Genomic DNA, 25,890 nt, shown 5'->3' with positions numbered 1-25,890 from the left:
AAGTAGATGGATTCCCATTTTTTTTTTCTGAGAAACCACCATACTGATTTCCAAAGCAGTTGTACAAGTTTTCACTCCCAGCAGCAATGGAGGAGTGTTCCCCTTTCTCCACATCTCTCCAGCATAAGCTGTCATCAGTGTTTTTGATCTTGGCCATGCTGACAGGTAGAAGATGGTATCTCAGAATAGTTTTGATTTGTGTTTCTCTGATGGCTAAGGATATTGAGCATTTCCTCATTTTCTTCTTTTTTTGGGGGGGTCATTTGAGATTTCTCTGTTGATAGTTCTCTGCTTAGATCGGCACATCTTTTTTTATATTTGGTCTTTTGATGTCTGGTTTGAGTTCTTTGTATGCTTTTTTTGGAAATCAGTCCTGTAAGATGTGGGGTTGGTGAAGATCTTTTCCCATGCTATGAGCTTGTTGTTGTTGACCATGTCCTTTGCTTTACAAAAGCTCTTCATTTCAGGCGTTCCCATTTATTAATTATTGCTCTCAGTGTCTGTGTTACTAGAGCTGTATTTAGGAAGTGATCTCCTGTGCCAATGTATTCAAAGCTACTTCCCACTTTCTCTTCTATCAAGTTCAGTGTAACTGGATTTATCTTGGTGTCTTTCATACACTTGGATTTGAGTTTTGTGCATGGCCATAGATAAGGATCTATTTGTATTTTTCTTTTTTTAGGATTTTACTTATTATGCATACAATGTTCTGCCTGCATGTATGCCTGCAGGCCAGAAGCGGGCCCAGATCTCATTATAGATGGTTGTGAGCCACCATGTGGTTGCTGGGAATTGAACTCAGGACCTCTGGAAGAGCAGTCAGCACTCTTAACCTCTGAGCCATCTCTCCAGTCCCTATTTGTATTCTTCTATGTGTCAACATCCAGTTATGCCAGCACCATTTGTTGAAATGCTTTCTTTTTTCCATTTTATATTTTTAGCTTGTATGCCAAAAATCAGGTGTTCATGAGTGTGTGGATTGATATCCAGGTCTTTGATTTGATTTCATTGGTCCGCCTGTCAGTTTATAGGCCAGTGCCAAGCTGTTTTTATGACTGTGGCTGTATACTAGAGTTTGAAGTCAGGGATGGTAATGCCTTTAGAAGTCCTTTATGGTACAGGATTGTTTTGGATAAATTTGGGTTATTTTCTTTTTTTTTTCCATATGAAGTTGAATATTGTTCTTTTGACATTTGTGAAGAATTTTGCTGGGTATTGCACCAAATCTGTAGTTTGATTTTGGTAAGATTCCTATTTTTACTATGTTAATCATACATATCCAAGAGCATGGAAGATCTTTACATTTTTTGAAGTCATCTTCAAATTCTTTCTTCAAAGACTTACAGTTCTTGTCATATAGGTCTTTCACTTGTTGGGTTAGAGTTACCCCAAGATATATTATTTGTACCTATGGTAAAGGGTGATGTCTCTCTGATTTCTTTCTCAGCCCAGTTATCTGTATGTAGGAGGGCTTCTGATTTTTTTCTTTTTAGTTAATCTTGTATCCTGCCACATTACTGAAGGTGCTTATCAGTTGTAGGAGTTCCCTGGTAGAATTTTTGGGGTCACTTACGTATATTATCATATCATCAGCAAAGAGCATTAGTTTGACTTCTTCTTTTTCAATTAGTGGCCCCTTGATCTCCTTTTGTTGTCTTATTGCTCTACCTAGAACTTCAAGTACTGTATTAAGTAGGTGTGGGGAGAATGGACAGTCTTGTCTTGTTCCTGATTTCAGTGAGACCGCTTTGAGTTTCTTTCAATTTAGTTTGATGTTGGCTTGCTGTATATTGCCTTTATCATGTTTAGGTACGTTCCTTGTATTCCTGCTCTCTCCAAGACCTTTATCATGAAAGGGTGTTTAATTTTGTTGAAGATTTTTTTTCAGCATCTAAGGAGTAATCAAGTCATTTTTTTCTTTTACTTTGCTCACATGATGAATTACATTGATGGGTTTTCATATGTTGAACCATCCCTGCATCTCTGAGATGAAGCCTACTTGGTCATGGTGGATGACTTTTTTCTGATGTGTTCTTGGATCGGTCTGGCAGTATTTCACTGAGTATTTTCGCATCGATGTTCCTGAGGAAGATTTGTCTATAATTCCCTTTCTTAGTTGTATCTTTGTGTGGTTTGGTATCAAGGTAAATGTGGCCTCTTAAAAAAAGAGTTTGGCAATGTCCCTTCTGTTTATATTGGAACAATTTGAGGATAATTGGTATTAGTTTTTCTTTGAAATTCTGATAGAATTCTCTGCTGAAACCCTATGATTCTGGGTTTTGTGTTTTGTTGTTGTTGTTTGGGGGGGAGACTTGATGAGTGTTTCTATCTCCTTGGCAGTTATATGTCTATTTAATTTATTTGGTGTTGATTTAATTTTGGTATGTCATACATATCCAGAATTTTTTCCATTTCCAATTTTGTGGAGTACAGGTTTTTGAAGTATGACCGATGATTCTCTGGATTTCCTAAATATCTACTGATATATTCCCCTTTTCATTTCTGATTTTGTTAATTTAGATATTTCCTCTCTGCCTTTTGCTTGGTTTGGATAAAGGTTTATCTATTTTGTTGTTTTTTTCTTCAAGACACAGTTTTTCTCTGTGGCTTTGCAGGCTGTTCTGGAACTAGCTCTTGTAGACCAGGCCAGCCTCAAACTCCTAGAGATCCGCCTGCCTCTGCCTCCCTAGTGCTGGACTCAAAGGCATGCACCGCCACCTCCTGGCTATTCTTTTACCACTTTAAATATATCCTCCCCTGTTTTCCTGTCTGTAGGGATGGTGACAAGACCCTGGCATCTTTCTGGTGTTTCAGACTTTTTATGGGTTTTGGGCATTGTCCATAACAGTTGAATTAATTTTAGGTTCATGTGTTTACACTTTGATGTGAAATGTCGAGCAGAGTTCAGGTGTTTGTTCCTGAGAGAGAAACTCAGAGAATAGCAACAGGAAGAATGGATGATTCTCCTGTAAATGCACCCCAGGTCAGTGCCATGTCCACATTTGTTTTTATTATTGAAACCATGTGAGCCTTCATTTTTCTGCCTCTGGTAATGTTATCTAATGTGTTTATTTCCTATGATCTCTTTTTCTTCTCTGATAATCAAACACTTCTAGGAAACTTCTATGTTTTAATAATTATCATGCTTCATCTTCATCACAAGACTGTGTAATTCCTTAGGTCTCTTTTATCTAAAAAATCATTCTGTTAGCAGCACGTGGTGACTGGAATTTTCCATTGCAGGGTCTGTTATCATTCAGGGATGTGTCTGTGGACCTCTCCCAGGAGGAGTGGGAATGTCTGGACTCTTCTCAGAGGGCTTTGTACATGGATGTGATGTTGGAGAATTACGGCAATCTAGTCCTTGTAGGTGAGAATGTTTTCCTTATACAATTCCTAACTCATCTTTTGTATTTACCTAATTTATATGTATGTAAATTCAGATTTCTAAGTATTTCATAGTATTTCCTTTACATTGGTCTGTCTTTTCTTTGAGAGTAACCCAGGCTATATTCTGCATGATATCTCCAGCCCTATTATCTACTTTATAATGGGGACATCAAAGTTCAAAAACAATTGGATATTCAGAGAAAGAAAATGCATTGTATGTCACTTAGTAATGAAAATATTTTGATTCTGCTGGGCAGTGGTAGCACAAGCCCTTAATCCCAGTACTTGGGAGGCAGAGGCAGGTGGATCTATGTAAGTATGAGGCCAACCCGGACTACTGAGCAAGTGCTGTGACAGTCTCCAAGGCTACACAGAGAAACCCTGTCTCAAAAAAAAAACAAAAAAGTTTTTGATTTCACATTGTTTTCTTCATCAATAAGTGGTCACGCCTACTGTAAAATATGAAAGCATCCATAAGAAAGGGGATGGCTGTTACTAATTCTCTCAGTGTGTTGGAGATCAGGTTGGAGGTTCTTCTGAGTATCTGTACAAAGATAATGAAACCCCAAAGCTTCTGCAAGGATTCTTGTTTAAAGAACTTACGATGGGGATATCTGTTATCAAATTTACTACTCATGCTTCAATCCTTATTATTCTTTATTATGCCTAATTGTGTTAATTTTCCAGAGAACCATCGAAACTGTCAGTATGGGAAGGTCCTAGATCAAAACTCAAAGCATATTGTCCATCATCATGCAACTATCCAAGAGACATCTTGTAACTGTAACGAGCTTGGCAAAAGTCTTCATGACTGTTCCCAATGTATACCTCATGACACAAGTGATCCTGCAGAAAACTACAAAAACTGCGCATGTGGTAACCATGTGGCTGCCTCTACTGAATCATCACACTCAGACAGTCATAAGAGCATGCCCACTGGAGAAGATCCCTGCAAACATAAAGATGGTGGTGATTCTTTACATTTGCATCCCACCATTAGTCAAAATGAAAGAATCGATACTGAAAAGAACGAACAGAAACACTCAGAAGATGATAAATCTTTTGACTCTACACATAAACCTGTGGGACGTCAGATGTGCAGTGAAGGGAAGCCATACCAATGCAGGAAATGCAGGAAAGGGTTCTGGACCCACTCAGGCCTCATTAGACACGAGGCAAGTCACACTGGAGAGAAACCCTACAAATGTAGGGAATGTGGTTTGTGCTTTTCTAATTCAAGTGCTTTCAAAAGGCATCATTACAGAATCCACTCTGCAGAGAAACCTTACCAATGTAACAAGTGTGGGAAATCCTTCTTTTGCTACTCATACCTTAGAAAGCATCAGCAAATTCTTGGAGTGAGGCCTTATGTATGTAAGCAATGTTGTAGTTCCTTCTGTAGTTTGTCACGCCTCGAAAACCATTACAGGACCCATAGTGGAGGGAAAACTTACAAATGTAGTGAATGCGGCAAATGCCTTTGCAACTCCGAAAGTCTTAAAAGACATCAGAGCATTCATGCTAAAGAGAAAGCTTATGAATGTAAAGAATGTGGAAAGGGCTTTTATGGGTTGTATCAGGTTAAAAACCATTACAGGACCCATACCGGAGAGATAGCTCACACATGTAATGATTGTGGCCAATGCTTTAGCCAGCTAAAACATCTAAGAACCCATCAGAAAGTGCATAAAGAGGGGGAACCTTACAGATGTAACCAGTGTGAAACATCCTTTGCCAAGAAAAGTGACCTTAGAACCCATAAGAGAACTCATATGGGAGAGGAGTCTTACAAATGTGAGGAATGTGAGAAAACCTTTGTCCACAAAAACCACCTTAGAAAACATCAGAGGATTCATATGGGAGAGAGACCTTACAAACGTGGTGAATTTGACGGATCCTTCACCCAACAAGTCCATTTCGGAGCTCATCAGAGAACACTTTACAAATGTAGTGAATGTGACAAATCGTTTGGCAGGGAAGTCCATCTTAGAACTCATGAGAAAATTCACAGACGTGAGAAGCCTTATAAGTGTAATGAGTGTGAAAAACTCTTTAAATATGCCTCTTACCTTAGAAGACATCAAAGGATACATACAGGAGAGAGACCTTTCAAATGCAGTGATTGTGGGAAGTGCTTTAGTCAAAAGATATACTTAAGAACCCATCAGAAAATTCATACAGGAGAGAAACCTTACAAATGTAATGAGTGTGACAAATCCTTTCTCCATAAAGGCAACTTGATAAGACACCAGAAAATTCATACAGGAGAGAAGCCTTACAACTGTAGCGAATGTGGCAAAGCCTTTACTCGTCTCTCTGGTCTTACAGGACATCAGAGGATTCATACTATGGAGACAAATTTCCATAGTAAATGATGTGGCATATACTTTATGCAGAGCTTTCTCCTGAAAAGCATAGCAGGTTTCTCCGAAGGGAGTGTTATGAATGTGAGACACTTGTGACAGCCTTTATGGAATGTTTGAATCTTAGAAAGCATTGGGAGATTATTCTGGGAAAATTCTGAATATTGGAAACTGGGGGAAAACCTGTCGTGAAGTTATCTTACCTGTTCAACTTGGAAGACTTCATAGTGAAGAGAAAATGGAGAGACCTGGGGAACTGGCTGTTGTGCAGCAGTTTTCTGAGACATTCCATCCTGAAGGGAAGCCAATTCAGAGAAGAATTTATACCTCTAAACTTCAGGAAATCCCTCAAATTTGAACAGATTCAGTTGGTATAACTCCTTTGAAGAAATTCAGACCACTCATGGTGCCTAGAAGAGACCCTAACCAGCTGAGCCACCAAGAAACAAAAACAAAAAAACAAACAACAACAACAAAAGAAAAACACTGGGACCACGAAACGACTCAGAGGTTGAGAGCACCGGTTGCTTCTGAGTTCAATTCTCGTCGATCACATGACAGCTCACAACTGTCTGTAATGAGATCTGGTGCTCCCTTCTGGCCTGCAGGAATACATGTGAGCAGAATGGTATACATAATAAATCTTTAAAAAAAAAAAAAAGTACACTAATTTTTGACATGCCTACAGACTTGCAGTATGCCTCAAGCTTTCTAACTTCATGAGATGGATTCCATTAAAAGGTTGGGATTTTTGTGACGTCAGCTTTCTTTGAGTCCCTTTGGCTCATGTAAGCAACCCCTTACCCAAATTCCTGTGTGTAACCCCAATATTGCTCATTGGTCACCAAGTTGGGTCTCAGTGCTATCCATATTCTCTCTCTTTTGGCTTCTCAAGACAGTTTCTTTGTGTAGCGTTGCTAGAATCTGAGAAATATTGTTTGAGCCAATTAGTAAAGATTTAACTCTCTGGTGGGCATTGAAGATGGCAGATATATGGGGCTAGGCCTTGCCCTAAAATTGATGCTCTTGTCATAGCAGTGAGATTTAGTCTGTTGGCAACTGTTATCTGCTTTGTCTCTAGAAAATTGCTGCTCATATCACTCCTGGTTAGGATAGGCAGTGTTAACTTTGCAAACTACAAAGATCACCATTTTTGCATTGCCTTTAAAATTGTTTGGTCGGGGTGCCACTGTGTAGCCTGGTTCTCAGGCCCTTGTATAGCAGTGTATCTAACAGATTGCAAGAATTTTCTTGAGCGTGTTGACTCTCTATCACATTTTATCCAGAATTCCTTTTGTTGTCTCTCTTCATGACAATACTCTGTGGTTTGCATTGGAATAATGTAATTTCGTTTGTTTGGTTTTATTGTGTGTTTGATTTTCTGATAAATGGCTTCCCCTTACATCTCTGGCCATCCTGGAACTCACTCTGTAGACCAGTCTGGCCTTGGCCTCACTGTGATCTGCCTGCCTCTGCTCCCAAGTCTTGGGATTGAAGGCGTGCGCCGACCACACCCAGCTTTCTTCTCAAGATTTTTTCAATGAGTCTTTGTGCTTTCTGGAGATTTTCTTTGTTTTAGAACTAATTTCTCTAGTGCCGCAACAAATGCCAGGGAATTCTTCCAAGGGATTGGTCAGAATGTTTGTAGAGGACAATCCTCCTCCATTGTCCTTCAGGTGTGACCATGCTAGCTTGTGTCAGTTTTCACATGTCAGTAGGGAGGAGAGGTTTGTCTGCATGCATGTGGGTGCCATACACTACACGAGGGCCTGGCCGTTGCCATAAAGGGACCATACCAGGTCCCTTAGAACTCATGTTTCAACAGCTTCTTGTGATTCCCTGAGTGAACTATGGGGAATTTGCCAGTGAGCAGTATCCCTCCATGGTGCCCGCTTCAGCTCCTGCCTTGATTTCCCTCAATGCTGGACTGTAATTTGTGTTTTATAACACAAGCCAACTTCTTCCCCATACTGGGTTTGATAAATGTTTTATGTCAGCACTAGGAAAGCAAGTAGGACATTCACTATTGTATACTTTATTATTATTCTGTAATCACATAAACATTATCACTTTACATTTAAATAGTCTATTGTCTTAGAACCCTGGCAGATTAATAAGAGCCTCTTTGATTTTAATTCCAGTATATTCTGAATGGAGAGCTCCAGAGAGCTCAGTACTTCAGTCCACATAGCCCAAGTTTTATTCTTGTCGTAGTCGTTGCTCTCTGCAAGTTAAATCCCAGGAACACACATGCTCACAGGTCAAACATTGCAACCCACTGCTCTGCTCTTATACATCCACTGTCTATGAGCAAAGTGTCATTAATATCCCTTGTATAATCAGTGGCTACTGGCCTGTACCGGCTGGCTTTGGGTCAACTTGACACAAGCCATAGTTATCAGTGAAGAAGGACCCGAAATTCTCCCATGAGATCCAGCTCTTAGGTATTTTCTCAATTAGTGATCAATGGAGGAGAGCCCAGCCCATGATGGGTGGTGCCATCCCTGGGCCGATGGTCCTGGTTTTTATAACAAAGCATCATGGCCACCTAGGGAACATTTAGCCAGTAAGCAGCACTTGTCCATACCCTCTGCAGCAGCTCCTGCCTCTGCGATCCTGCCCTGTTTGATTCCTGTCCTGATTTCCTGTGGTGAAGAACAGCAATGTAGAAGTGTAAGCTGAAGAAGCCTTTTCCTCATCAGCTTACATTTTGGTCGAGCTGTGTTTGCTGAAGTAATAGTAACCCTGAGTTAGTTAGTCACAGTCCAAACAAAATTCATCGCTGTATCACAAATGCAGATGAACTTTCCTTTCGAGTATAAGGAGGGATGCTCTTACGTGTGATGGGAGCGTGATGGCTGCCGGTCCTCTGTGCCAAAGGAAGGAAAACCATGAATATCTGACATGGAGTTCGAGGCCAGCCTGAACTGCAGAGCTAGTTTCAGGACAACCAGAGCTATACAGAGAAACCTTGTCTTGAGAAAATAAAATTGAAGAAAGAGAGAAACGAGAGAATGAAAGAAACAGAGACACACAGAGAGAAACAAAAAGACAGGAGGGAATAAAAAAAGACATTAAAATAGCTGGGCTTGGTAGGACCACTAATTACAGTATAAGGGTAGCATAATAAGATCTCTATAAGTTTAAGGACAGCCTATGAAGGGTTAATCTAAGTGATCTTAGTAATAAAAAATCAGGAATCAAACACTGTGGTAAAAACCTGGAAGGTCAGAGAACCAGGAGCAAACACCATTTTGCTTCCTACCTCTCTCATTCCTCCATCCAGAAATATTAAATTTGGAAGGTTTTTCTTGTTTGTTTTTTCCAAGACAGGGCTTCTCTGTATAGCTTTTCTGTGTCAATGGGTGCCTGGCCCCTGAAGTCTTCTCATTGTTCTGTCTTGTTCCTGCCTCTCTTCTCCTCCCAGATTTCTCCTGTTTGTTCTCTCTGCCTGCCAGCCCAGCCCATCCTTTATCCTGTCTCTTATTGGCTGTTTTAGAGAGGCAAATAATCACAGCTTCACAGAGTTAAACAAATGCAGCAGAAACAAATGCACCACACCTTTACATCGTTAAGTTCCTGAATTTTAACCTCTGTCTCTAGTCTATATCTCAGCAGGTTTTCAGTTGGCCGATGAATGCACTTTCCAGGGAACACCTGGCACCTGTAAGTTGCTGAGCTTTGGACTTGCTGTAAACTGGTGTGAACCAGTCCAGCCAATGGTTTCCCCCCATCACTCCACCTGGATCAGTTAGTCTGATGCTTCAGATAAATGTCCCATTGCTCAACCCTTGACTAGCACTTTGGACTTCCTGGGCCCCGACAACCTATGCCCTGGTTCAGCTGGAAACATCTACAGAGGAGAGTACATTGTCCCTACCCCAATAACATGCTGAAAAAGGCTAAAAGGAAACTCCCTGACATAGGGGCCACTCTGGCTACCTATAATGCCAATTGGTAACAGGTGGACGGGGCTTTAGTTGTAATTCTATTAATCATACTATGTGCACTCTGCCTGCTGAACTCTATCTCCCTCTCAATGCACTTAAGCTCCTAGTCTTGCAAGCCCAATATGGTCCCCCACAGGACCTGCACCTCTGACATCAGTGATTTGATGACCCACCAGAAGAGGGGGAATGCTAGATCCTAGCTGGCAACAGAAACTCCATTTTGTCCCAGTCTGCCATTCTGCCCTGAGCTGCTACATACCATTTCCTGAAGCTAGGCTGCAGGCCCCCCAAACCCCTCACACAGGTGTAAACTACAAGCATTCCACAGCCTTCTGATTGGTTGACCCAGAGCCAGATCAGAATCCCCAAAGCACAGAGCTCCCTGATAGGCTGAAAGTGTATTAGCCTGGAAAGTTCCCAACCATATTACATTATGGTTGGATGGGACTCTTTGTGGTTGTTGTCTCTTTGTGGTTTTCCCCTTTAAAACTGGCTGCTGCACCCGTCTCAGGGACACAGTCTGGTGCCCAAACCCTATCACCTCCTTTTTTTGTTTGTTTTTGTTTTTCGAGACAGGGTTTCTCTGTGGCTTTGGAGGCTGTCCAGAACTAACTCTTGTAGACCAGGCTGGTCTCGAACTCACAGAGATCCACCTGCCTCTGCCTCCTGAGTGCTGGGATTAAAGGCGTGCGCCACCAACGCCTGGCCCTATCACCTCCTTGATAACAATTTTTCTAATGGCTCACTCAAACCTGGTCATTTGTGGGTGGATTATTACTGGATTCACAGACTCTAAAAACTATCTGTTGCTCTTCTCTGAGATTTGGACTTGCTGTAAATCTCAGTCTTAGGGAAAAAAAATGTCCAGATTTCCTGCCAGTTCATATCAACGTTTCTAAAATACAAAAAAGAAATAGCATTAAATTATGTTAAGGAACATGAAGCAATGCAAAAAAGACAACGAACACTAGAGTCAATCCAGGAGAAAGAACATGGAGACACAGTTTTAGTGGGAATCCAACTTACTGCAGCCACAATACAATTCAGTACACAGCTTCTAGAAAAACCAGACGAGAAAAAAAACATGCATGGTGTGCATGATTTGAACAGGGCACTCAGGAAGCAGGGGCAGGCTGTCTCTTTGAGTTTAGGCCAGTCTGTTCTACAGAATCAGGGCCAGACTAGCCATTGTGTAACTACTGGTGTGTGTGTGTGTGTGTGTTTAGAATTAGAATTTAGGATATGGGATGGATCAGGCATAGTGATAGTGGCAATCACCTTTAATCCCAGCACTCAGGAGGCAGAGGCAAGAGGATCGGCGAGTTCCAGAATAGCCAAAGCTATAGTAAGTCCCTTTCTCAAACTAAAATCAATAAAAATAAAAAGATATGAAATGATAAATGTCATCTTGGTATATGTCCCTCCCCAACCTGGCAATGTTTAAAGGTTCCAAGTTTGATGTATGATAGTAAACAACAGTGACAATCCCCTTGAGTAATAATTCTCAACTCCAGTAGAATATTATTTCTGGCATGTATAAAATGCAAGCAAACCCAGAGGACTTGCATAATGAGGTTCTGAAAATTGAGAAATGGTCCTATCTTGCTCAACTTGGAGCAAAAATAAGGGTGATCTCATTATTTGTCAGGTGTTCAGCACTGAACTAAAGCCACACAATTTTGGTGTATGGGATTGAAGTTTCAATGATGAGTTGAGGTCAGAAAAATCCCAGTGCTGAGGGCTGTTCTCCATAGTAATTCAAATAGACTCCTGGGTGCTGAGATCCAGATACTAGAAGATTTAAAAAGTCCCTAGGTGACTTTTTTGTTCTGAGATAGGGTTTCTCTGTCTAGCCCTGGCTGTCCAAGAACTCACTCTATACATTAGGCTGGCCTCAGAGATCCACCTGCCTCTCCCTCCTGAGCACTGAGATTAAAGGTATGTGCCACCACATCTGGCTAAAATATATGTTTTATTTTTCTATGTGTAGTTCTTCCTGAATGTGGTAAGGTACTGGGGGATTGAACCTAGGCCCTTGCACATGCTAGGCAAGCACCATACCATTGAGCTATTATGCCCAGCACACCTTAGGCGACTCTTACAAGAACCTAGATGGACACTCTTCTCTGGAGTGATATTAAACTTTATTAAATATATAACAGATTAAAAGCTAACAGCCTGGGATGGTGCCGCATGGCCTTTCTCCAAGCAGTTGGGAGGACAGAAACAGGTGGATATATGGAGTTCAAGGCCAGCCTAGACTACATGGAGTCCCAAGACAGCCAGAGCAACATAATAAAGAGACCCTGTCTCAAAAGCAAACAAAACCCCAAAATTGACTGAAGGTCTTTTAGTGTGCATTGCTGTGGAATAATCCTTCTGTACACTCTGAGCATGTATCATTTGTCACTGGTTAATAAATAAGCTGACTGACCAATAGCTGGACAGATAGAGGTATAGGTAGGACAGCCAAATCCAGAGGATGATGGGTGAAGAAGGGTGGAGTCAGAGGAGACACCAGAGACTGAGAGGGAGCAGGAGATGCTGGAGGGCAGTAAAACCACGAGCCACATGCCAATAAATAGGAATGGGCTAATTTAGGAGGTAAGAACTAGTTAGTAATAAGCCTGAGCTATTGGCTGAACATTTGTAATTAAGGTTAAATCTCTGTGTTGGTTATTTGGGAACTGGTGGGCTTGCTTACAGTCCTAGAGTTCATGATCATGGTGGGAAGCATTACAGCAGGCAGGTGTGAGAGCCAAAGTTATATTTTAAGTTTTAATTTCTATGCCTAAGAGATCCATGAAACAAAATGCCTCTGATCTGCAAGCCCCTTGCCTAAGGAAAGATTATTCCTGAAATGCTGGAAGCTACTGTTGATGGGAGACAACAAGCCACATGTTTTTTCAATCCCTTAACCAAGTGTTGACTCATCTGCACCAATGTGCTTGATCACATGTAGGCAGGAGGTTCACAGGCTGGGGGTATGTCAGGATATATGCTTGCTTCAAAGTTGGCTTTAAACTGTGGTAGTGGTCTTATTCTTGATCAGTGGGATTAACACAGGCATGGCTCTGGAACAGCTGCTGAGACTTACCTCCTGATGCACAGGCACAGGCACAGGGGGGAGAGAGAGAGAGAGAGAGAGAGAGAGAGAGAGAGAGAGAGAGAGAGAGAGAGAGCGAGAGAACCAACTGGCAGGAGCTTTTGAAATTGCAAATCCTGTCCCCCAAGTGCCCTACCTCATCAACCAAGTTCATACCACCTAATCTTTCCAAAACAGCTCATCAAACTGGGCACCAAACATTCAAATACATGAGCCTATGGGGCTGTTCTCATTCAAACCACCACTGTCCATGAGTGCTATCAATGGGACCAAGGAGTATGGCAGTAAGCCTGGCCCAGTGAGCACCGCATCTTTTTTTTTTTTTAAGCTATCTAAGCAGTTACTCTTTCACAGCAAAGGAGGCTCGGCCGCACACACCCACTGGGAGCAGTCTGTTTTGCTGCTGTTTTCTTTAGGTCTGAAGGTTACACACATACATTTTCACCACTGTTATCTCACACCTGAAAGCCAGAGTACAATGTCTTTACACACTTCTCTAAGCACACAAGAAAAGACAAAACTTCTGTGATCAGGTGAGCATCACAAGGGCTCTGTGCAAAGGAAAGTGCTGACCTGAGGACTGTAACTGCAACTTGAATCTGACTGAGTAATGTATTCATCATTGTGTCTGACACAGGAAATATAAACTTCGATAATATTATGCCAATTTTGAGGTTTGCTTAATGTGTAAAAACATTTTGAAAGAAACCATTCCAGTATTTGATCACAATCTGTTAAGATTAGCCTTGCAGGACAGGCATTGTGGTGCACTTTTAATCTCAGGCAGATCTCTGGGAGTTAGAGGCCAGCCTGGTCTACACAGTGAGTTCAAGGACTGTCAGGGTATATGGAGAGACCCTACCTCAAGAAATGCAGTTCCCCTTTATTTCCCATGTTGAAATAACACGTGAGAGGCTCAGACCCAAGGCTATATCACATGCAAATCATCGAAGTTCATGCAAAATCATTAAAAATAAATGTTTTCTTTATTAAGAAACCCAATTACAGTGTTTGAAAAACACAGCTGATGTGATTTTTATAACAATGCAGCTTATAGGAACTGGAGAAATGGTACTACGATATGGAAAACAAGAATTATTCAGCATTTACAAAGAACAGATGAAAATGTAAGTTTTGTTGGTGCACGCTGTACAACACAGGTTTTCAAAGAACAATTTTGTCTTTCCTCCGATACCTGCATTTATTTTCTCCACATTGATCTTATGGAAGGCATCCAGACATTGCTACTATATAAAGACAGTATTCACCAATTAAATGGCTTTTCAACAAGTAGTAACGCTTTCTTGTTTGGTTTTATTTTGAACCAGGTCTCACTACATAGCCCTGGCTGGCCTCAAACTTAAGAGCTCTGCTTTCTTCCACCTAGAGTTGGAATTAAAGGTGGGCCAAAATCCACACCTAGATCCTAAAATGTTTTCTTGCAAATATTCACTACATGCTAAGCAGTGGTGGCGCACACCTTTAATCCCAGCACCTGGGAGGCAGAGGCAGGCAGATCTCTGAGTCTGAGGCCAGCCTGGTCTACAGAGAGTTCCAGGACAGCCAGGGCTACACAGAGAAACTGTCTCAAAAAAGAAAAAAGAAAAAGAAAGGAAAGAAAAAAAGAAAGGAAGGAAGGAAGAAAAGGAAGGAAGAAAAAAAGGAAGGAAGGAAGGAAGGAAGGAAGAAAGGAAGGAAGGAAGGAAGGAAGAAAGGAAGGAAGGAAGAAAGGAAAAGAAAAAAAAGAAAAAGCAAATACCGAGGAAAGGAGTTTCCTTTGGGGAATGGAAGCACACCCCACCTCACACAAGAAAGCTCATCTGCACATGTGGTACAGTAATAAACTCTTCTTGGGGCATTAATCCTTCCTGGCAGAAGTGACGTTGTTGAGGGAATCTCTCTCACATGAGTACTCCAACACTACTGAGTGGAAAAAATAAATCCATTCACCAGCAGAATGAAGCCAGGATAGTCCCTACGTTTGCATTCTCATTTTATACTCTAAAACCATTAGGTGGGCCTAGCAAGCAACCAAGTGGGACTTTAATGGCAGCTAGCTGGGGACTTTTGCTTTTCGAATGCATATATTCCAGTTGTGATGTGGTTACTAAGGACAAAAACCTATTGTTTCTGAATTGCCTTCTGATCCAGGTAAGAAGGCAAAAATGTGTTTGGCCAAAAGCAAGACGTAAAATGTTTTAAGCAAACCACTGAATAAATCAACAAATTAGTATCTAATGCTAGGTCTTTTCCACCTTATTTGACTTCAATTTGTTTTTCGAGACAGGGTTTATCTGTGTAGCCCTGGCTGCCCTGGAACTAACTCACAGAGATCCACCTTGCCTCTGCCTCCTGAGTACTGTGGGATTACAGGCGTGTGCCACCACTCGGCAAAAGAATTATCTTTAAATGATTTGGAACGGAAAAAGTTGTCTTCACATGCACAAAAAATGTACAAATTCGTGACACTGGAACTGTCATGAACTAGTAGTGTATTTCCTGAAAGGTCATCAAATAAAGGGGCTTTGATCTGCGCAGTGTCTCTATGCACTAGAGTTCTGACCCACAGTGAATCTGGAATTGGCATAAGAAGTCTGTCCAGATGTCTGGTGTGCACTGATGATTAGTGGCCAGTCCCTACCTAACTCCCCTGACTCTTGCCTTGGGTTCATCAGCTCTACCGAAACAACAATTACTACAGATTATCATATAACCATTTTCTAATGCGATTGATGCTTTTCAGTGTAATCTAACCAACTGTACTCATGCCATTTTAATACTTACAAAACAAAAATGTTTCCAAAGAATGCTTTCCTATTTACTCAAATTGAAAAATCATATTCCACTGAAATACATGACAACTTGGCGTATGTTTAGTTTTCTTCTTTGCAATACAGAGGCTTGTGCCTATGAATTTGCATATGAATCTCCTACTATCACTATACTCTGAGTTTTCACTAAGTACTTCCCCAATTTCACTAAGTACTTCCTAGAGTACTGAAAAACAATTTTCCTGCACACCTTAGGGATTTTCTAGCTGTGCATAAGCATACATATTGTCACAGACACAAGATCATCTCTAGAAAGTTCTCGTCATCTTGCTATTGATAGGTTTTTCACTCCACAATGAATATTTTGAAGGTGAAAAAAAAAAAAGTCTTTCTTAAAGCATTTTCTTAGGTTTTCCTTCAGGAAGAATTTTTCAGATGTCTACTGTTTTAGCACTAGGTAAAGACTTTGACAAATTCAGTCCATTTCTTTGGGTTCCCTTGCGTGGGATTTCTAACGTGTAAGGCAGCATGAATATAGCGCAGTGGCAAACATATGATTTCTCTCTGATAAGAATTTTCTGCTGCAGGACATTTCAGGGAATAATTAAAGGCTCGGTGGAATTCTTTAGATGAACACATATTGTCTTCAGGATGAAATTTTTGAGGTAGAAAAAGTAACATGTTTTAATGAAAGGCTTTGCACACTGTCACATAATCAGAATTTTTCCTCACTATAAACTCTTGATGTTTCTTAAGATTTCACAAGTTCCTCATGTTCATAATGGTTTCCCTGGTGTGGAGACTACAGTGGTCCCTACGGACAGAGCTCTGGGAAAAGCATACGCCACCTTATCTACTTTGGGAAGGTTTCTTTCCAGTATGAATTTTCTGATGTCTTCTAAGGTTTGCCAGTGTGGTAAAGGATCTGTCACATTCACTACATTTGTACGGCTTCTCTCCTGTGTGAATTCTATAATGGATGTTAAGGTGTGATAAGTGATAGAAGGCCTTACCACATTCTTTACAACCGTGAGGTTTCTCTCCGGCATGGATTTTCTCATGGGTTCTGAGAGATGAACATTTGGTAAAAGATTTGTCACATTGGTAACATTTGTATGGTTTCTCCCCAGTGTGGATTCTGTAATGGACTTTAAGGTGCGAGAGTTGATAGAAGGCCTTACCACATGCTTTGCAACCGTGAGGTTTCTCTCCTGCATGGGTTTTCTGATGTGTTCCGAGAGATGACTGTTTGGCAAAGGATTTGCCACATTCCTCACATTTATAAAGTTTCGCAGCATGGGTGCTCTGATGTCTCCGGCAAGTTGAGCAGTGCGTAAAGGATCTGTCACATTCACTACATTTGTAAGGTTTCTCTCCTGTGTGGATTCTGTCATGGCTTTTAAGGCAGGACAACTGAGAAAAGCCCTTACCACATTCTTTACATTGGTAAGGCTTCTCTCCAGTATGGGTTCTGTAATGGACTTTCAGGTAAGACAACTTATAGAAGCACTTACCACACTCTTGACATTTGTAGGGTTTCTCTCCAGCGTGAATTTTCTGATGTATCCTAAGGGTTGAACACTGGGTAAAAGATTTGTCGCATTCCTTACATTTGTAAGGTTTCTCTCCAGTGTGGATTCTGTTATGTTTTCTAAGTTGGGACAATATATAAAAGGACTTACCACATTCCTTACATTTGTATGGTTTTTCTCCAGTATGGATTTTCTCATGGGTTCTAAGAGTTGAGCACCGGGTAAACGATTTGTCGCAGATCTGACATTTATAAAGTTTTCCGGCGTGCATGTTCTGATGTTCTCTAAGAGATGAGCAGTAGGAAAAAGATTTGTCACATTCCTGACATTTGTACGGTTTCTCTCCACTGTGGGTTCTGTCATGCTTTCTAAGTTGAGACAGCATATAAAAAGACTTGCTACATTCCTTACATTTGAAAGGCTTTTCTCCAGTGTGAATTTTCTCATGTGCTCTAAGAGACGAGCACCGGGTAAAGGACTTGTCACATTCCCAGCATCTGTAAACTTTTCCCTCATGGATGTTCTGATGCTCTCTAAGAGAGGAACAGTAGGTAAAGGATTTGTCACATTCCTGACATTTGTAAAGTTTTCCCTCATGGGTGTTCTGATGCTCTCTAAGAGAGGAGCAGTAGGTAAAGGACTTGTCACACTTCCGACATTTGAATGGTTTCTCTCCAGGATGGATTTTGTAATGGGTTTTAAGGTCGGACAAGCATTTAAATGACTCGTCACATTCTGTGCACTTCCATAGTTTCTCTCCAGTATGAGCTCTCTGATGTGTGCTGAGGCTCGAGCAGTTCCTGAAGGACTTCCCACGTTTCCTGAATTGGTGTGGTTTCTCTTCATTATGGACTTTGAGCTGTACAAGTTTTGGGGAAAAGCCAAAAGATTTATCACATTCGTTATATGTATACTCTTTCTTTCCTATGTAGTTTCCATGACTCTGACTTACATTTGAAAATAAAATAAAAGATTTGCCAACATCTTTATATTTGCAAGGTTCTTCTCCAGTGTGCATGCTTTCATGCCTACTGAAGTTGACTGATCCAGTACACTCATCCCCGTGGTTTTGTATCCATCCGTATTTGTAGCAGTGTTCTGTAGAATTATTTGTTTTGCACAGTGCCCATTGGGAGGAGTCATGAATCATTTTACCAAGCTCATTACATTTACGAGACTTTGGTGGAATAGCCACACGCTCATAGGCAATATGCTTCGAGCCTTGATCCAAGACCTCCTCCGAGTTACTGCACATCTGTTGGGTCTCTGAAAAATGAGCACAATTAGAGCTAATAGGGTTTGATGCGTGCTGAAACACATTCCATATCTGAGTTCTCTGAGATAAGTAAATGCAATTCTTAGAACAGAGCTCTCATGGATGCTCAGAGAATCTCCACTCTGATCTCCATCACAGGCAACAGCCTTTTTACCCTTATCTAAACTGCATTTGCAAAAAAAAAAAAAAGTTGGACAAATAGTTGAAGAAACAAGAGTGAACTTTGGGAACAGAACTCTCTGAAGGACTACATTTGATACATATTACTTTTCCTAACCACCGCCCCCCAGAAATATTGTAGAACTACTTAATATTAAATTCAAAATATCTCCACTTAATAAGTATACTGCTATGCACATCCTTGCTCAGAATATTTAAATTTCAGTTTAAAATTTTTCTTGATAGATAGAGCTAGGTGTGGTGAAGTACGACTTTAATCCCAGAATTTATCAGACAGATAGACCAACATGATCTGCATAGAGAGGCCGCCCAGAACAGCCAGAGCAATGTAACAAGATCCTGTCTCAGAAACAAACAAAACATCTTGATAGACTTTTTGTTTGTTTGTTTGTTTTCGAGACAGAGTTTTTCTGTGGCCTTGGAGTCTGTCCTGGAACTAGCTCTTGGAGACCAGGCTGGTCTCGGACTCACAGAGATCCGCCTGCCTCTGCCTCCCGAGTGCTGGGATTAAAGGTGTGCGCCACCAACGCCCGGCTCAGAGCTATCTTACTTCATGGATTCATGTTAGATTTACAGTCTACAACATTACTCCAACCTGAGGACATTAGCAATATAGAAAATTTCATACCTCATTCTAGCATATGGTACATATCAAAACCAACATTCATTGACAACATTGTTCAGCAAGAACACTAAAATAGGAGCTTGCCACTACACTAGAATAAGACATCAAGTTTAGGTAAGTAAGAAACAAGGATGATCATCTCTTGGATATTCAGACAATTTTCTCTTTCTCTAATTAGAACGATAAAATGAGAGGAAATCCAAGATAGGAAGCCCAGTGTTGAAAAGCAACAAAGCCTGTGTGAGATGGATGAGGAGAGAGAACTGGAAGAGGGCAGGTTTCAAGCCAACAGCAGAAACAGGCCTCAGGAAACTGAACACGGAACTATGAGAGAGTCACCAGGGAAAACAACCTCTTTGTCGCTGTCTCAAGGACCAATACAGGACTAATTCCCACAGTAGAAAATAGGAACAGTGAGATGGTAGTTCATCTTGATCAGAATATCAGTGCCACCAACACGGGAGACCAGAAATTGTGTACGTTGTAGATGGATGTGTTTTTATATGAAATCACTTTATAACCAGTTGATATATTTTCAGGTTCTGGCTTCGGCAAGTCCTCTAGTATGTAAAATTAATTATAAATGATCATGCCTGAAATTTACAATGAAATGAAAACAGTAAAAATTCATATGAAAAGTAAAGAAGTTACTAAGATAGAGCCATGAGAAATACAGAAAACTCTGTAAAAAGTGTGAGTGCTTTACTTTCAGAGATTTTCTTAAAATAGCACCAAAGTTGAATATGCAAAAATTCTTCAAAAATTGAGAAGAGCAGCTGGAGAGATGATGCCTCAGTGGGTTCTTCCAGAGAACCCAGGCTGAATACACAACACATACATGGCAGCTCCAACCTTCTCTAACTCCAGCTCCAGGGCATCTAAGGGCTTCAAATACACAAGTAGTGTACAGATACACATGCAGACAAAGCCTCCATACATAAAAATTACATACATATGGGACCGGAAAGATGGCTCAGCAGTTAAACGCATTGACTGCTCTTTCAGAGGCCCTGGATTCAATTCCAAGCACCAATATGGCAGCTCACAATTGTGTGTAACTCCAAGAGCTGATACCCTCATACAGACTGTCAAAACACCAATGTACATAAAAGAAGAATAAATAAATTACTTAAAAATTGAGTGTCAGTGAAGAGACCTCGGAAATCTATGGGGCCTCTTGTAGTAATCAGTACTTATCCCTAGCATAGGAATGGACTTTGGGAGCCCATCCCACACAGAGGGAGAATCCCTGAGCCTCTACACACGGAGGGTGGGCCTAGGCCCTATCCTAAAGGATATGACATACTCTGAAGACCTCACCCTCCCTGGGGAGCAGAAAGGGTATGGGATAGGTAGGGTGTTAGTTTCGGGGAGGGCAGGGGAGGAGGGGAGGGAGAGGGAACTGGGATTGACATGTAAAACAATCTTGTTTCTAATTCAAATTTAAAAATGGAGAAAAAAATTACATAGATACATAGGGGCTGGAGAGATGGCTCAGGGGTTAAGAGCACTGACTGCTCTTTCAGAGAATTCCGGTTCAATTCCCAGCACCCACATGGCAAGCTAACATCTGGCTATAACACTAAGATCTGACACTCTCACACAGACATACATGTAGGCGAAACACCAATGTATATAAAATAAGAAGAAATAAATTATTTAAAAAAATAAATTTTAAAAATTACATAGATACATAAAATTAAAATAAAAAAGAATTGAAACAAAAAATAAGATTAAGATATATATTTTATGGCATACATCCACTTCAAATCTAAGGCTATAAGATATTAAATGGAGAAATTATGGAACAGTATCTGTGGTGGTTTGAATGAGAATGCCCTCCACAGGCTCATATATGTGCATGCTTAGCCCTCAGTCAACAGACTCAGAGAGGATGAGGAGGTGTGTGCTTGTTGGAAAAGCATCACTGGGAGTACACTTTGAGGTCTCAAAAGCCAACACCAGGCCAGATGCCCCTCTGCTTGCTGCCTCTGGATCACGATGAAAAGTACTGTTCCGGTAGCATGCCATCCTGCTTGCCACTGTGTTCCCTACCATGACGATAACGGAGTAACCCTTTGAAACTATACACAAACATCCAATTAAATAATTTCTTTCACATGAGTTCCCTTGGCCATGGTGTTGCTTCATAGCAATAGTGACCAAGGCAATATCCCCCTGTGCATTCATGGAGAGCGCTTATACTAAAACTGGAATGAGGCCCAGATTAGAACAGCCCCTGCACAAGGGTGACACACAAAATCATGAAGCATTTCGTATTAAGAAATTCAAATGCTGGGCAGTGGTGGCGCACACCTTTAATCTCAGCACTCAGGAGGCAGAGGCGAGTGGATCCCTGTGAGTTCGAGTCCAGCCTGGTCTACAGAACTAGTCCTAGGATAGCCAAAGCTAAACAAAGAAACCCTGTCTTGAGACCCTTAAACAAAAGAAACCCTTACACAAAACAAAACAAAACAAAAGGACTCACATGAGTATCAACAGCAATGAAGAACTGAAGAATCCATGTGAGATGAGGTAAAGATTGTGTTTTTGTTTTTTTAGACAGGGTTTCTGTGTGTAACAGCTCTGGCTGCTCTGGAACTAGCTCTGTAGACTAGGCTGGCCTCGCCTTGAATCCCAGCATTCGGGAGGCTCAGGCAGGTGGATCTCTGAGAGTTCAAGGCCGGCTTGTTCAAGGAATCGAGTTCCATGACAGCTAGGGCTACTCAGAGCAACCCTGTCTCAAAAAAGCAAACAAACTATAGCAGTGAAAACCATGTATTCTTGGCATGGAGACAGATAACTAAGACAGAATCCCTCTCCCTCATAGTCAAATAAAATTGCATTTGCATTCTAGTAGTACTTTCAAGATATTACCTGTGTGCTAAGAACAATGTCTTCTGACACAGACAGTAAGGCTCATCTTCAGAACATTGTACTAAGGAACCATTTTCTGGCTTTCCGTCCTCTTTCCCTTGATTCCCTCCCTTCTGTCCTGTTCAGTCACTCACCCCTACCTGGTCTGGCCACCATCTCCTCTCTCTTCACATTCCAGGGCATTTGGATTTGCTCTAGACAGGGGACCAGGTCTGCCTTGCACGCAATAATACCTGTGCATGAGAAAGTGGCACATGATTTTTTCTGGATTCAGTCGAACATACTGAATATCTTAAGGAGACAACATTGTAGAAGACTCTAGAAATGATTTGCCAGTCGTGATTTCATACAAGAATCTTAAAAATATTCCTGGAAGCAATAGATGGCTCAATGGTCAAAGGGACCCAGTTTCGGTTCCCAGCACCTGTGGGAGTGCACACCCCTCTGTAACTTCAGATTCAGGGCCTTTGTGCCTTCTGACAGCTTAGTTGGGCGTCCTGAGCATAAAATAAAATCAACAGAGGCTAAGGAAGGCTTAGGGGGCATTTTCAGAGTGCAGACTGAGTTCTGCTTCCTGTCAAGACTGAGTCAAACGCAGTGATGGAGATGGAACTTGAGGACTGGGTGGGAACCTCATCAGTCTTGGTTTACCAAGTGCGACAACGGAAATGGAACATAAGTATGGGGGTGGGAACAGAATCAGTTTCTGAATGAATCCAGTGGAATGCTGGAAATGACACTTTAGGATATGGGGGGAAACGCCTGCTACTAGGTCTCTCTGAATGTGTTGTGGACCTAAAAGGGAGTCTTCATAATGCCTCCAAAAGGGAGAACATGATGAAGACATCAAACACCACGGAGAAGCATCAATTAATATTATCTGCCTCATTTCCTGTAGTTGCTAAGACAGCTACCCAGAGAGCCTCCACACCTACAAAGGAGACATAAGCCAAGGATCGGTTGCAAATTCTTCGAGAAAAACATCCTCACCCACAGAGAGCAGGTTGCTGTAATTCTCCAGCATCACATCCATGTACAAAGCCCTCTGACCCGAGTCCAGGCATCGCCACTCCTCCCGGGAGAAGTCCACAGCCACATCCCGGAATGTCAGCAGACCCTGAAATGAAAACAGTTTTACCATGTGTAGGGTACTTTCCTGGATACAAAGAATACAAGAGAAACTGGGCCATTATTTCTGCTGCAAACGAGGGAGCACAGATATTCAGTAAGATGATTTCTGGATGGATGATAATCAAAAAATGCACTGCCTGACTGTGGGAAAATAGGATAGTACCACATTCCCAGAAACAATATACTTTTAGGGCACATACGATGCAAATTCAAGTCTGAACAGAGAAATACACCTTTTTTAAAGCAGCACTGTCTGTGTTCATCTCACACAGAATCAGAGTGTGCATCTCGGAAAATTCTTAACAAGCAAAATTATGCTTCCAGTTGCCAAGATGGTAGACCTCGATAAAATAGTGGCACTGGATTAATCTTTTCTGCAGTTTGGTCTCATCAGACTGAATTCTAATAAGCGCTGTGGAGCTGAGCATCTACGATCAATGCTGCAGCCCCACAATTTCACACCTTAAATCCCATCGCTCCGGAGGTAGAAGCAGGCCGATCTCTTTGCATTCCAGTTTACACAGTGAGTTCCAGAACAAGGATGCAAAGTGAGACTCTGTCTCAAAATAATAAATAAATAAATAAATAAATAAATATTAAGTCTGTCAGAAAGTTCTGGTTTTCTCATAGTAGTAAGGGAGCAGCAACAATCCAAACCACCCATGCTCCAAACATTGACCATATAATGAGATTAGTTTGTGAGAATATTTTGGCAACCATGAAGTACATGTAAAAATCAGGGCCGGGTGGTAGTGGTATTCATCTTGAATCCCACCACTTGGGAGGCAGAGGCAGGAAGATCTTTGGTCTACAGAATGAGTTTCATGACAGACAGAGATACATAGTGAAACCCTGTCTCAAAAGGAAGGAAGGAAGGAAGGAAGGAAGGAAGGAAGGAAGGAAGGAAGGAAGGAAGGAAGGAAGGGAAGCAATGAAACCCACACTCTGAATCTACTGACAAGGGCATCACTTTAGGCCGGGGGTTCTGTGACCCTTTAATACAGTTCCAGGTTTGCCAAGGGGGTCGTTTACAGCAGAAATAACGGCCCAGTGGTTGAGAACCACTGCTTTAGGCCGAGACGATACGTAGAACTACAGTGTCCTGTACTCTAGATAGCTTAAATATTCTGCAGAAGGATCAGAGACAGTGGGGTCTCTTCTAAGACTACCCTTTCATAAACAGTTCCGTGACAGCGGCGAGGCACTCCGGGTTATCTGAATGTGCACTTTCAAACAACTGGCTTAAGGAAATCTGATAGATCTCTCAACAGAGCCTCTGTGGAACATGGCCTTCCTCACTGTTATGTGATATGTGTACATAAGACACACATCCATCCTCCGTAGCTATCGGGTATCCACACATTTCTCTCTGATCATCCGTCACAAGTGAAAAGCATCTTCAGAACTGCACGTCTTAGAATTGCAGGTCTTAGATTCTTTGACTCTTACACATATAAGCTGGAAAGATGGATGCCCGGAAGGCTGTGTTACATAGGCAATGTATTCTTAAACAGTTAATTTTTTTAAAGGTTTATTTATTTATTATATATACAATGTTCTGCCTGCATATATGCCTGCATGCCAGAGTGGGGCATCAGATCTCATTACAGATGGTTGAGAGCCACCATGTGGTTGCTGGGAATTGAACTCAGAACCTCTGGAAGAACAGCCAGTGTGCTCTTAACCTCTGGGCCACCTCTCTCCAGCCCATTAATCAGTTAATCTTATCTATCAGAAGAAAAGAAAAAACAGACATTTTTAGATAGCATAAACACAGAATTAAAGACCTGCAGTGTTTTAATATACAGGCATGACACTGACCTGGGACGTATTTACTGGAGAGCCAGCCATTTTTCCCTCTTCTTGAACGTTTGTCCAAGTGTGTCAAAAAGATAAACCTAAAATTTGTATTAAAAGCTGTTAGGAACAAAGCCATTATACCGCATGAAAAGATCCAAACACTAGAGTAATACCAAATGTCTTGTCAATATTCCCACAGCCAGGCAACAAACAAGTCTCTAACAGGTGGCAGAGAGCTAAGTGCATTTGAAGATGGTCATGAATTAACAAGCCATTACACACACACACACACACACACACACACACACACACACACTGACGATAATAAGAAGAGTAGACTATGTACTTCAGAATGAAAGAAGAAAAAACAGGGGGAGGTGGGCAGCTCAACAGTTAACAGCACTGATAGATCTGCCAAAGGATCCAGGTTCAAATCACATGGCAGACTATAACCATCTATAACTCCAGGAGGTATGTTGGATGCCCTCGGGCCTCTGCAGGCTCCAGGCTGCAATAACATACACATGAGCAAGACACCCATACACATAAACTAAGATAAAGATAAAGCAAACAAACAAACAAAAAAAACAAAACAAGACACGGAGAGGAACTATCTGAGAGGACACAGGAAATGAGATATACATGAGGAATGGATGGATATAGGAGAGCTGAGAATTAATAAACCAGGAGTTCGAGGCCAGCCTGGTCTGCAGAGTGAGTTCCAGGACAGGCTCCAAAGCTACACAGAGAAACCCAGTCTTGAAAAACCAAATAAAGTCGGTGGTGGTGGCACACGCCTTTAATCCCAGCACTCAGGAGGCAGAGGCAGACGCAGGCGGATTGTTATGTTTTTTTAAGAAAAAGAGGAAAAGAGGCGGATGATGAGACA

At 41.5% G+C, this 25,890-nt stretch overlaps 1 protein-coding gene and 1 non-coding gene across 2 annotated transcripts; one reads left to right on the top strand and one right to left on the bottom strand.

Annotated features, from left to right (window-relative positions):
• Positions 1 to 16,429: 16,429 nt before the first annotated feature.
• On the bottom strand, positions 16,430 to 25,052 carry LOC100756584 (zinc finger protein 595). Its single transcript, XM_035449502.1, has 5 exons — positions 25,023 to 25,052; positions 23,061 to 23,187; positions 22,205 to 22,303; positions 17,689 to 18,378; positions 16,430 to 17,616 (listed from the first exon to the last, which is right to left on the bottom strand). The coding sequence occupies exons 1-5, from the start codon at positions 25,050 to 25,052 to the stop codon at positions 16,430 to 16,432; spliced, it is 2,133 nt and encodes a 710-aa protein (XP_035305393.1).
• On the top strand, positions 21,376 to 21,477 carry LOC113831068. Its single transcript, XR_003488605.1, has one exon. It is a non-coding gene; the product is annotated as a U6 spliceosomal RNA (small nuclear RNA).
• Positions 25,053 to 25,890: the final 838 nt, after the last annotated feature.

This window comes from Cricetulus griseus, chromosome 9, assembly GCF_003668045.3.
Source record: "Cricetulus griseus strain 17A/GY chromosome 9, alternate assembly CriGri-PICRH-1.0, whole genome shotgun sequence".
In the NCBI taxonomy this organism is placed as follows: domain Eukaryota; kingdom Metazoa; phylum Chordata; class Mammalia; order Rodentia; family Cricetidae; genus Cricetulus; species Cricetulus griseus.
Note: the sequence above shows the minus strand (reverse complement) of the source record. Positions and strands in the feature narration are given on the sequence as shown.

Coding starts and splice junctions, on each gene's coding strand:
- LOC100756584 (XM_035449502.1), bottom strand. CDS start 25,052: ATGGCTGGCTCTCCAGTAAATACGTCCCAG. Junction 18,379..22,204: donor GGTGGCCAGACCAGGTAGGG/GTGAGTGACTGA, acceptor CTCATTTTTCAG/AGACCCAACAGATGTGCAGT. Junction 17,617..17,688: donor TGAGGGAAAACTTTACAAAT/GTCAGGAATGTG, acceptor ATGAGGGAAAAG/TTTACAGATGCTGGGAATGT.